Source organism: Xylocopa sonorina, chromosome 3, assembly GCF_050948175.1.
Source record: "Xylocopa sonorina isolate GNS202 chromosome 3, iyXylSono1_principal, whole genome shotgun sequence".
Taxonomy (NCBI): domain Eukaryota; kingdom Metazoa; phylum Arthropoda; class Insecta; order Hymenoptera; family Apidae; genus Xylocopa; species Xylocopa sonorina.
This window is the reverse complement of record NC_135195.1, coordinates 2,455,956-2,469,183: the sequence shown is the minus strand read 5'-3', so window position 1 is coordinate 2,469,183 and position 13,228 is coordinate 2,455,956. Positions and strand designations below refer to the sequence as shown.

The 13,228-nt window shown below is 37.2% G+C and overlaps 2 protein-coding genes across 3 annotated transcripts in view; one reads left to right on the top strand and one right to left on the bottom strand.

Moving 5' to 3' along the window:
• The window catches only part of LOC143422490 (regulator of microtubule dynamics protein 1), a 297,728-nt gene that overhangs the window by 106,496 nt on the left and 178,004 nt on the right, over positions 1–13,228 (top strand). The window lies entirely within an intron of this gene.
• Positions 1–13,228, bottom strand: part of LOC143422475 (potassium voltage-gated channel subfamily KQT member 1-like) — a 75,698-nt gene that overhangs the window by 17,602 nt on the left and 44,868 nt on the right. The window contains exons 5-9 of one of the 2 annotated variants that reach the window (XM_076893140.1): positions 12,531–12,706; positions 11,982–12,122; positions 9,109–9,219; positions 8,597–8,803; positions 4,510–4,530 (exon numbers count right to left, since the gene is read on the bottom strand). In XM_076893140.1, coding sequence (XP_076749255.1) covers positions 4,510–4,530; positions 8,597–8,803; positions 9,109–9,219; positions 11,982–12,122; positions 12,531–12,706 — 656 coding nt within the window. The remainder of the gene's footprint in view (positions 1–4,509; positions 4,531–8,596; positions 8,804–9,108; positions 9,220–11,981; positions 12,123–12,530; positions 12,707–13,228) is intronic. The other variant, XM_076893141.1, reaches the window with a different exon arrangement.

Here is a 13,228-nt window from a genome sequence, read left to right as displayed (position 1 = left end):
TATAAAAGAACTTTGCTTTGAAGAATTCGAAGAAACTTTTATTTTACGTATCCATTTTCAACAGGATTTTATCTTCTGAAGTCTAAAAGCTAATACTAATGTTGGAGCCACTTCGTTATCCCTTCTGTACTGTTGGTATACTTGTACAGAAGGGATGACGAAGCTCTTGATGCTAAGGGTAGTGGAAACAGTCTGGCCAACCGTTGTGCAGCGACCGCTTGCTGTTCTCGAACGTTTTGTTACTAGAAACTTGCTGGACACCTCTTAACCCATTCGCCGTCCAAGCACAAAACTTTGTCATTGCATCAGTACTGCTATTTCTGTGTCGAGTTTCCGCGTTTATATAAGCTCCATTCTTTCTATATTTTTTTGCTTTCCAATGGAAAAAAATTAACATTGAAACGCATATGAAATATAACGAATAAACTCGTGCAGGCAATTGGTAAGACTTTGCCAACTGCGAGTATATCAGCGATTGGCAGCGAATGAGTTAAATTTACAGGGTTATTGCTATTGTCAAATGATTGAAGCTTCTAAATTAGAAAACAGGAAATGTCATGTACCAGCTAGGAATGCTATGCAGATAGTACGATTAAAATTCCACTTTCTTAAAAATATTTATGCACAACCCTGTCATAAATTTGGTTATCGCAATTTCTAACCCCTTAATTGCATCAAATTGTGATTACACACTGCTGCGTTCCGCATTGTTCCTTGAATTCAATTTACCAGAAGTTGTTGTCCTTTTAGATAAGTCGATAGTGAAAGAGCTTGCAAGATGGACTGTATTCCTAACGTCTTCTTTCTTAATTGCACGTTGAGACGGGTCTAACTTGGTGTCTTGAAAAGGTTTGTGAATTGTTCCTCTTATATTCTATGTGTTTTGTGTGCGATCTCTAAGTGAATTCTGATCCTATTCTGTTAGACAACTGTGGCGGCTACGATTCCGTGTATTTTCGAGCTATACATTTTTGAGTTAAATGCGTTCCTACGACTCAGCGCAGGTCTGATCACCGCGGGTTAGCACTTGGCGACCAGGCCTGCGCGCTTTCCAATCCCGATATCCGTCTGGTTTGTGTCCATCATTCAGGCCAAGCAATTGTTTTCCTCAAGAGTTCGTCGCGACTGAGCATTGCCCAGTTGTGTGCGGCAGATCCTTGACTTTGGGTTATTTATAACCAATTCCCGTCCCTTGCATTTTCGTGGAAGCGTTCGCTTTCCCCGTCCGCGCATCCACCCTTTTCATTCGTGGCTTTTCCATCCTTTTCTTTACGCATTTTTAAGGGGCCACATTTTCGTCCTCGCGACAGTTCGTTTAGAACATTCAGTTCGGCTAGAGCAGTTCGACTAGAACCTTTCGTTCGTCCAGAACAGTTCGACTAGAACACTTGGTTCGTTCAGAACAACCTTCCCATTCGTTGAGAATTGTGAATTCTATTAGTATTTCAGTAGAGTCGCGTAGCGACGTGAAGAAATCGTGGCCATAGCACCACATATACACCACTATTGTTATATTAAAATTGAGAGCGAAAGGTCGAGTGTTGTCTTTCCTCCCGTACGCCTCAGAACTGACGTTATAATGCTTCGGTGTGTATTTTTTCTTGAGACATGCGGATACGCCATTTGCAAGTTTTACAAGAGATTTCATATTTCAGGCCGTCTCTTGACATAAGGCAGATTTCCGCCGGAAAAGATCGAACAGCAAGGAAAAGGTAAGCGGACTCGAACGAGGCGAGACGGGCTAGTTTTTAGGGCAATCGTAGAAAGAATAAGCTTTCTTTTCTTAACATACCGTACATTACAACATACTTACTATTATATTAATTATTCTATTCGTATTTATAATTAAATCCTATATTTAAATCCCATTACCAATACTATCCATGTTGAATTCCAGATTGAACAGTGTCGAGGAAATCAAGTACAATACGTTTTAAACTCCAAGGAAAGATTTTACTCAAAATTTACGTGGTATCTAACGAATGAAGTGATGCAGTCTGTTTTTTTTTTCTCACCTAGCGTTAAATTTGTAACAAGCTCGGAAAGGGATGATTTCAAAGGTTCGAGGTGAGTAATAAAGGGTCAAGGATGAGACGTAAGTTAGAAGTGAGACAAGGGATCGAACGATATGTCTTCCTCTAATTTCCAGAACGAGTATGAGAATAAAGAGATAAAAACACGGAAAATTGAAATAAATTTCCATGAACGAGGAGTAGGGGGATGGAAGATACGTTTTGTAAACGCGTAGCGGAGGAATTCGTGTTCTCGAGCGCATTCGCGTCCAGCTTCGTTCGCCAGTACGAAAGTTGGCTTGCCAAGCGTCTCGAATGGACAACGGAGCTTTCTATCGAGATTCAGGAAACAATCGGCCCGAGGCGGAGAGGAAAAGCGACGCCGGAAGAATTCGAACGGCGACTGCGACAGCTGGCGAGCGTAAATCCTCGTTCCCCGGTAACATCACGGGCGTTCGTCTCTTCGCTTGCAGGCTGATGCGAGAATAAAATGGCTGCGTGTACATCGCGAGCTGAATCGACGTAGAAACAACTCCGCCGTCACTTGCGCGCAGGACACTTCTTTCTTTTTATTTACGCCTCACGGTTTTGTACATTTGTTTGCGGCACGTGCGCGATAAATATAGGTAGCCAGAGTTTCGTAACGTTTACCGAACGATATCGGATCAAAATGATCGCATAAAACGTCGTTTTTTATTACTTTTATTTTTCTCAAGAAAGGAGAAAATGATTTTATAATTTGAGTTCTGAATTTTGCCACCTTATTCTTTAAATGTCATCGACTTCTTATAGGAATATTTTATTAGAATATTGTGTAATTATAGCGAAGTTTACCGTTTTTATTTTCGATGTGAAAGGAATTTTTTTTCGTTTTCAAGGTGGTGTTTGTTATTTAATGTCAAGCAGAATTATTTCTATAGCAGTTGTCAGCTCGCACTGTACGTACAGGATGTCGATAAAATTAAGAATACGCGAATAAAGTTAAGATTCGATTAACCGATCAATCCATGGATTTTTCACCTCTAACATTTGTATCTGTATTTTGATATACCACTTTATTTCTACTTCTGAAGGTAAATTATCTAGAATTACTTAAAATAATAAAATAGTACACTTACAAGTAATCGATATATTTAAAATTAACTACTACAAGGTGTTTCTCTCTATAAAAGCACAGTATAAAAAGAATACAAGTAATTGCTAAAAACTGATAAAAAAAAAAGAATTCAGAAACGCTGGAGTAACTGAAAACAAAGCTCAAAAAGTGACCAAAAGCAATACTCAATACTTTATCCTATCAAATTAGCCAATTCGCACTCACAGTTACACATTCCGCGCTTAAACGACGAAGCAATATCAGTTAGTCGCATAGCTGGCAGAAAATTCTAATTTCGTTTGACCATTGTATCGAAGCTGATCACGAATTATTAAGAACCGCGACAGTGTATTGCAATCTATGAAGCGATTCTCAAGGAATATCCTGGACTTTACCCAACATCCTGTACGCGAAAGCAGCCTACTTGCACGCACGTCGTACGTCAGGCCTGTCCATTGTCGATGCTCTCCTCGCGCGAATCACCGCACTCGTCCGTCCCGTTTCGCGGGTAGGCTTTCGTATTTCGAGCACCAATAAAACAGCGTCCGTGCGAACGAGCCACCAGGAAACGCTGCAGGCTGCGCAAGCATGTCACGCACAACGCTGCGCGCCGGAGCCTCGCCGGTTTCCGGAAGTAGCGACAAGAGGAAGCGAAGCCTCGGGTGTTAGCTCGAACAGGCCCGTCGCACGCAGCGACACCACGCACAGAAATCAAGCGCATGCACACGATTAGCAGGCAATAAGTAAAAACGATGAGATCACGTTGCAAAAACGAGTACTGTTTGTTACTTTTTGTGAAACGAAGCTCGATAGGTGCATCGTGGAGACTCTAAGGATAGTAATAAAAAATTTATGGGAAGAGGAGCATGTTCGTCGAGTAAACGAGTCCTTCCGTGAATCGTCGCGATTTTTTTCTCTTTCTATATCGAATGGAAATTATTGACTGTATAGGTACATAATTATTTTTTATTTGTTAAACAATTGTTCGCGATTATTATGATTTCGTTGCTAATTGTATTCGCAATAAAATGTATTTAATCGTATTTTGTTCTTTTTTTTCTTCAATGGTGAATAGAATCGATTCGAATAAACTATAACAGTTTATCACTTTGTAATATCGAAATTTCATTCTTCAATCAATACGATTTTACCGTCCCAACGGATGTGTATGTAAATTGTTAAGAGCTGAACGTGATCGTTTATTCAGTGAATAAAAGTAAGGTTGGTGGACGGTAAGTATATACATCTCGAGGAGGCTAAATGGATTGGTGTGTCGGCGGTGATCTCGCGAAATGCGATTACGTTCCCGTCGGGTAACAAATAAATGTGAATAACAATTGTTAAATAAATAAACATGCAAGAGAGTAAAAATTGAAATAAATCTAAATAGCCTTTACATACCATCTTCTTTACACAAATCAACTGAAATATATTAGGTACATTTTATATACGTTTCATATATATATTATATATCGTATCAGACGGAGGGCGGATACGCTAATTGGACTTGCATGACATGAGTGGAGTCGATGGGAACGCGGCGGATGGAGATGTCAGAGAAGAAACGTCGAAGAAACCGTGGCGAGGGCAATGAGAGATTTCGCGCAAGTCCTTTTGGCAGCAGATGCGAAAGATACTGATGTACCCCGACGCAAATCATTTTTATAGAAGTCTCAAACTCGCGTGTGCCGATGAATACATTCGAAAATTTCGTATTTTTCAAATTTCTCAATTTTGTTTGAAATATTTCAATTTTCTCATGTAAAACACTTTCTATTTCTATTGTATTTTATTACGCAATTGATACGTCGACTTTATCGTCTCTGTTTGTTAATTTATGAATTAAAAAATAAGTTTCCCGAACTGCTTTCTGCTAAAATAAAAGCTTCATATTAGGCAGGTAATTATCCAATTAGTCTTCTGATTCTGTTCTTTTTATTTTTGTATTTACCTCGATTTTTATAGAGAGTACGTTCGATGGCAGCAAACGAAATTTTTCATGCAAAATAATTAAACTATTGCTAATGGTATTTTAAGAAGATACTAGCACGCAAACCTACTTTCTGAAAAGTATAACGTTTGAAGAAAAATGGAGGAGAGAAAAGGGAGGAACTGAATTCGATTGCGAACAAAATTTTTATGTACAACATTTACACACTTGCTTTAAGTCCGTATGTACACGAGTCGAATACGAAACTGATTTTCGGCTCGAAACTTAATTCCTTCCCGAATAACACGTGAAGCGATTCGCATAACAAATAACAATCAGAATTTCGAAAATAAATTTCGCGAGCAAGCAACGTAATCTGGAAATTAATCCACTCTTTTTATCAAATGTTGCTAAGCATTCTTTCATTTAAGTTTAAATAACGAATAGTACGATATTAAAAAAATTTAAAGTGTAATCGAATAAGAGATACTATATATTTTGTTAAAAACTGGACAATAATCTGTTTAGATTATATGGATTATTATACGTCCAAGTTCTATTTGGAATTTTATTTATACGACTCGAGAGAAGAAAACAGGTAGAACTTGTGAAACTAGTTCGAACAAATTTTTTTAAGCGACGGAAACGTTGAACGTTGATAATCCAGTTGAACCACTTCCATGCCATCCTTGCACTTTAAAGCTAGCCCTTATAATTTAAAATTTAACGTCCCTCGAGTTTATATCTTTTTTTCCCCTCTGAAGATTATAAGATAAGACGGAATAGTAACCATGCAAAAAGTATTAATCCGTTCTATGAGGAAATTAATGTCAAGCCATTTTTATTCCTAAATATTCAGGTAAATTTGTATAATGAATTTATTTTACCACTTTGACGTGCTATAATTTACAAATAAGAATTGACGCTACTAGCTTTTTTTTTTATTAATCTATGGAATATAGGCGAAATTACAGAGAAATCTTTATTAGTTATTTAAGCTTTATATACATATATATTTGATTACACAGTTAAAATTTTGCTCATCTCTAGTATTATACAAACACAAACGATGATTCCAACCCCATTTTTGTGATGTAGAACGCGTGGTAACGATCGAATAATGCAAATAACGATGGCAGTAAACAGAACAATTTCCAATTGAAAAACCACAGCGCAAATTCGTGGATGGAATCAAAATCAGTGTTCAACTTAATTCATTAATCGATCGACCACTCGAAAGATTGACTTCGCCACGCAAAAGATCTATAATTTCTCGATAAACGATCTCTAATTCGATTACATCGTGAATTAGAAGCAGCTCGAGATATTCCTCTGGCAAAAAAAAAAAAAAAACGAAAGGAAAAACTAAACTTTGAGGGAGTAAAACGATCCTTTTAAATAAGGAAACGATAAAGCAAAGGAGAGTCGAAGAGACAGAGAAGCAAGAGTTTCCGTAGTGTTCGTGACGCGAAGAGAACTGGAAGGAATTAATGATGTAATGTACAAAAAGCTTTGAAGCGTAAATTTGAAACTGCATCAACACACGAATAACCACGAGCAACACTCAAGTCATAGTCGTGTTCCGGATATCGAACGGCACATTGAAAAACACAGAGCAGAATTCGCATTCTCTGCTTGCATATCCATCCACTGCCAAATTGTCTGCATGACCGTACGGAATAATCGAAATCCCGCCGCCGCAGCGGCGTGATTTCCTTTCTCTCCAATTGTTCAACGTCTTTTTTTCAGTTTTTCTTTTCTTTTTTTTTTGATAAATCTCGCGGCTCTGTCCCGCGATATTTTATCGGCGAATCAACGCGCCAACAGGTTCAGTTCGAACGAGAATTCAAAATATACCGTAAATTGTAAGCTGCATTTAAAATGGCGTTGGGAAATCACGCATGTGTACTAAAAGATGAAACCGATCTCATTTCTTTAGATTAGAAGGATTATGTTATAATTTATAATTTTTTAAGGGATGAGATTTTCCTGTCTGTAATCTTTAATTTAAAATACTTACTACTAGAAATTGAATGCTGATTGTATCGTGTTAATTTTAAATTTTGCGACAGAAAATTTTATTTTTAAATCAAAACTTTATATAGATTCTCTTCCCAATAATAACATAAAACAATGCAAATATTTTCGATACGAAATTAATAAAAAATATTCCAGAGGATCATACGGAGAAAATAATATTTAGCTTAATGTATCACAATAGTTTATTTCCTCTGTACAAAAATATAGGATGCACATTAAAAAAAAAGCAGAAAGTAGCAAAACGCGAAGTAACACATGTCTGCACAGTTTCCAACGCCATTCTAAAGACACTCCGTATATACAAACTGACTCGAATAATCTCGGTAACGCACAGAAGACTGTTTTACAAAATGACGAATAAAATGAAACAGGAAAGATCGATCGATTGTACATTAAAAATGAAAATAACGCGAATTACAAAGTAACGCTGTCGAGCGTTTTACGAAAAACGTCACGGATTAATGGTAGATTTCGTAATTAAGGGAGGAGGGAATAATTTCTCCCGTAATTAGCATAATTCACGTTCCGCCGGAAGTTACGGGTAATTTACCGAGATCGAACGAGACGAGCGGGAAAATTTGATGAGCCTTCAATCTGAACAGAGGAACGTTCAGAACTTAGATGGGAAAACTATTTTGACGTTTCCTCCATTTTACCACAGACAACAGCGAATGTTACCGTAAAACGGTAATCTAAATCGTTTCACTGTTTTCTTCGATCGTCAATATTCTGGAAACGAATCTCCAATCTTTCTATGCGTTTCTCTATGCTTTCTCACAAGTGTTTCGCTTTTAATTGGTACGTATTTATTTACTGTAACGATGCGAGACTTCTACGATGAGAGTAGACTTTTTACAAATGCACACACTACTCAACGAAATAGAAAAGAAAAAAACAACTATTTTCTTTAAATGTTACTCTATCGATGAGAACTATGTCGGTTGGTAAAATAATTCAAGTAGAACGTTCGAAATGGAAGTCTACGAAAAGATCTACGATGAAACGAACACTGGCCCAATCTCGTTTTCATTCCAGTCGTTAAGTGTAACCATCTACTCGACTCTTTTCGATTGTCCTCCACACGCAAGAGTGATATTCAAGAGGGGAACTCGTAAAACACGCTCAACTACTCATGAACCAATAACTCGGGTAGCAAATACCGAACAACTTTCAACATCAAACGCAAAACAACTATTCTGCGTCGAACATTTTAGAGTAACATCTACCATGATCCGCTAAACGAAAGCAAACATCAAACAGATTCAAAATTGTGGCATTCTGAACGCTCCGTAACTGGTAGACAAGAATATGATCGAAACGACCCCGCGGCGCAAAGAACGACGAAGAGAGGAGAAAAAAAGAAAAAAAAAAAAAGAAGATAGAAGAAAACGAATATCGCAATCGTCGGCGTCGTATCAGACCGCCGTGGAACATCGTAAAAGCAACTAGGAACATCAACAATCAACGGCTAGAATAGCTACTGCCACTGAACTCGGGTCAAAGTACGCGAAATCTTACCTTTCCCAGGGGCGTGGACGGTTGTCCGGCTGGAGTTGGGTCCTTGATGTAAATGTTCCACGTCGCCACGCTGTTGATGGCCTTGTCCGCGGCGTAACACCGCCACAAGCACTGTATCAACATGGCTGCCGCTGGTATCTGCCGGTTGAAGTGTTTCTGTCGTTGCTTTTGCTGGACTTTAAGCGCGAAACCGGAACCCAGTATTCCCTGCAATTAGATTTGGAATTCGATGGTTCCTCTGTAATTCGTGGCGGAGGATTTGGAGAACAAAGGTGATCTTGACGCTTTCAGTACAGTTTGAGACTATCTTGGTATTTGTTAACTTTAACGTTTCATGCTTTATTCAAATCTGTGAAAAGGCGTTAGTAATTGGTAGTAGGCGTTTGAAAATCAGAAATTTGTTACAAGATTCTGTATAAAAGAAGTGTTAAACAATATTAAAAATTTTAATTTAGCATTTAAAATATTTGAATCTGTGCGACGAAATGATTGAAACGAAGAATTGTACTTACGGCTGGAAGTGCGAAAAAGGATATCGCGAATACGCTGAAACACGAAGCGACTATTTTTCCCATCCACGTTTGTGGGACAGTATCACCGTAACCGATCGTGGTCACGGTAATCTGAAAGTAAACGAACATTTTGCATTACCAGAAAACTTCAACCGTGTATAATGTTCAATTATGCGTGCGGATATAAAATTTATTAACTAATAAATTTTCGAAATATTCTTCGCTGTTATTTTCGTTGATACATTATTCATACTTATTATTGAATTTACATTTTCTGACGGAATTAATAAACGATCCTTTTTTGTTACTAGTCTGCTGTTTTTAACATACCGTAGAAATTATATGCACGGAATAAATTGCGAAATTTAATGACGCGAACAGCAATTACGTTGAAATTAACGTAAAATCGATATCTGACACAATTCATATAATCATATTATAAAGCGAATATTAGGGATAAATATAAAAATGTAATATTGCAAGAATTTTTGACAATTTCTTCTACCATTCATCGCCCAGAGAACTGTATTTCGCATCATTTCCAACAGAATCTTAATTTTTATAGCATAAAATACCACTCAGACAGTCTATGATACACGCACCAAAGAAAAAAAAAAAAAAAAAAAACGCGACAATCATACGACTAACCGAGAGAATATTACGCAGCACAATTCCCCCTAAATAAACGTTTAAAAATTTAATTTCAATTCACGCAACACGTTTCGTACAACCCTCCATACAACGTTCGGTATGCAAATTTAACTGTGTACAGTAGTCGCGCTCGACCGATTACGAGCGAACAAGGAAAAAGCTAAACACAAAAGCGAAAATTTCGTCGACGGACGGAGCTACGTAATTAGCGGCGAACCGACAAACAAGCTAATTAAAATTTCAATTCCGCATCCCGGGCGCATCCCGTTCCAGAAGTCCGGGGCCTCGCGGAAAATCGAACGACGATTGAACAACGATTGAACAACGATTGAACAACGCCAATCGACGAGACGGCGGCGTTAATCAACCCCGCGTTTAAATCGTCAACCTCTGCACGATCGATTCCCCGTCTCTACGACCGCTCGTTCGACACTGTCGACCATAATGCAGACATATTTTCCGACCGATTAACGGCCGTGGCTGATAAATATTCGCTCGTACGAGCCAGCTGGCACGACTTGACGGAATCAAAAGTCGGTGTACCGAGTTAATTATCGGGCAGCGATGGAGCATCGGGGGTGGCTCATTAAACGGGCTCGCGTGAATCGGATTCGGCAGACGCTCGATATTCTGACGGACATTGCTGGAGTTGATTGAGCTTCGATTGAACGTTTTATTCAGCTTCCTGAGCGTTCTCCTTTTTATTTGGAATTTTTCAACCCCTCCAAACATGGCTGATATGTTGTGTTGTACGCTGTTTTATTATTTTGATATTTGCATCGTGGCTACCATTGTGTATATGAATGACAGTGAATAATATTAATAATCATATTAACGTTGAGTTTCTGTTTAATCTTTGATATTAGCCGGACATTTAAGGGGTGAGGATGGTTTAACTTAATTTGGTCATAATTTTAATACGATGTAATTTAGTAACAGCTACCAATACAAAGGAATAAACGAACTTTATAAAAAAAAAGCATCCTAAACTATTAAAATAACTCCTCATCTCGCTTGATCCTGCTTTTGTCTTTTCGCTACTCAATCTTTCTCTTTATTTGCCATGCCCATATTAATGTTTTGAATAATTGCATACGTTGCGAATCGTCCAATAACACCCAAGAATATTTGTTGCTTTCGAAAATAAAACCTGGAGGGGTTGAATTTTATTTGATTTAAGATTTCTTTTTATGAATTCCTCATTTTCATTTTGAGATCTATGATATGTATATATATTATCATTATAGATTAGGATATGTATATAGAGAGAACACGTACATATATCCGCAAATGCATAATGCTTTTTTATATCGATTTTATTCATTTAAAAGAATGCACGTAGAATACATATATTCTACGTTTAATATTCGAAGCTCAGCGCTGGAATAGAACGTATTCCAATTAAGACAGTTTGTCGGTTCCTTGTTCAAAGAAATTAATCAGTTTCCTTAAAAAATCCAATTTCGCTTAAGTATTTTTGGTACGAAACTAATATCGCACTGTACGTTTCAATAAGCTTGAATCAGAAAAAGGAATGTTTTCGCCCGTTTATTCGTGCTTCTATTTTCGCATCTCAACTACACGTACTATGATTTCAAGTCTTTAAGTGCACAAGGATTTGAAAATAGAAAAAATTATTGATATAACGATAATATAGATACAACGATAAATATTTATGATTCGATCGAATGTGTAATAAAACTAACGGCTTCCGTGAGAAAATATAAATCCTTGCAAGATGCAACGAGCTTTCGTTAAAATAGTTCGAGAAAAGGAATTATATAATACTTTATGCATATATTTAGATTTTCTTCTTCTCTCTTCAGCATTTTTATATCTTGTTCTAAATAATAAACATAGCCGAACAATTCAATTCTGATACATCACGATTGATTACAATCGCCTATATTACTCTGATGAACACTTGGTACAATTGGGTACCAATTATTTTATCAATTAATTTAACAATCAAATTTGTATTTAAATCTGTATAGCATGTACCTTTAAAATCTACTCGACGAGATACGAGTTGAAACGCGTAACTACAATTTGCATTATTTATTATAGAAAGTGGCAGAAAAATGTAATATGAAAACGGAAGTTGAGTAATGATAAACTTTTTTCTATATATAAAACAATATTTATAGAAAATTGTATGAATTGGTTAAGAGCTAAATAGTTTCGATAAGAATGATTTTCGCCAATTATCATAATTTACTCACCACGCCCCACCATAGCGCGTCGGCGTAGCTGGCAAAGTCTGTTTTTCCATCGGGCCCAACAGCATCTTTTTCGGCAAGATACACGAAGTAACTGCTGAAAATAAGACCTAGGAACCCGATGTACAACGTTGTGATCAGCTCCTGGAAAATAGTAAATCGTCGCCTCGTTTAACGCCAACCATTTTGCATTGACAGACCAATATTTTAAATTGCTTGTACTGTTAAAATGCGACATTTCATTCAGAAGCTCGACGTACGAAATACCTCGGTTATAATGAAAGCAACTTTTTTCTTATAAAAAATAAGACATTCTTTCAAGAAGAGAACACGTTGCATTTTATTTGGTACCAAACTAAAACATCATATTCATGGGATAGTAGTTTGAAACACATGTACAATCCGTGAAGAAATACAGTTTATTAATATTCAAGAATTTATTACTGAAACGCTGAATGCGTGTACATGATAAAAGAAGAGATATAATTACTACACGAATGGATTTAAATGTTTTACTATTTTTAATGCATTTCAAGAGTTTATCGAACGTACCTGACGATGGATGAAAACCACAGACCCAAGAAGTCGCCATGTGCCACCTTGTCGATCCACATGCAGCATTCGCAGTATTTGCAAAAATCGGATGCCCCTTATGGCGGAAGTGGCGAACACCTGACCATTGCTTCCAACCGACAACACCACAATGGATGCGACCACCACGATTAAATCTGAGGATGCAACCAAACAATATTAAACGCAATTGTACAACAATAGATTATACAGAATATCTCTCGTAAAATGTTAAAAGCTGTTCTCTTCAAATTGTTACAGATGTCGAAATTAATTTTTCTTTTTTCTTTAATTAAATGATGGAAGAGGAGTAGTTAGTCGAAATATAAAAGAAATGAAGAATTATAAAAATGCAGCATCGCGGACGACGATGGAACCGATTCGATTAATATTCGACTCTGTGTTAGAATTTACTTGTTCACAAAGTTTCGTTTGATCTTGAGTCACATCGTTCTGTCGTTCACCATCTTGAACGACCACGTCTGAATGTTCACATGAGACGACGCGCGACGAATTAATGGAATAGCCTTTCAAGCAAACAGTTATTCACAGCTAAACACCTTTTGAGGCGATTGGTGGGTGGTTCTAGCGTTTCACTTTCTACTAAATGGAACAAATGTGGTTCGATTAAATATTATTCAATTTGATATAAATTGATATTGTCTTTCAGGGTCCTTTCT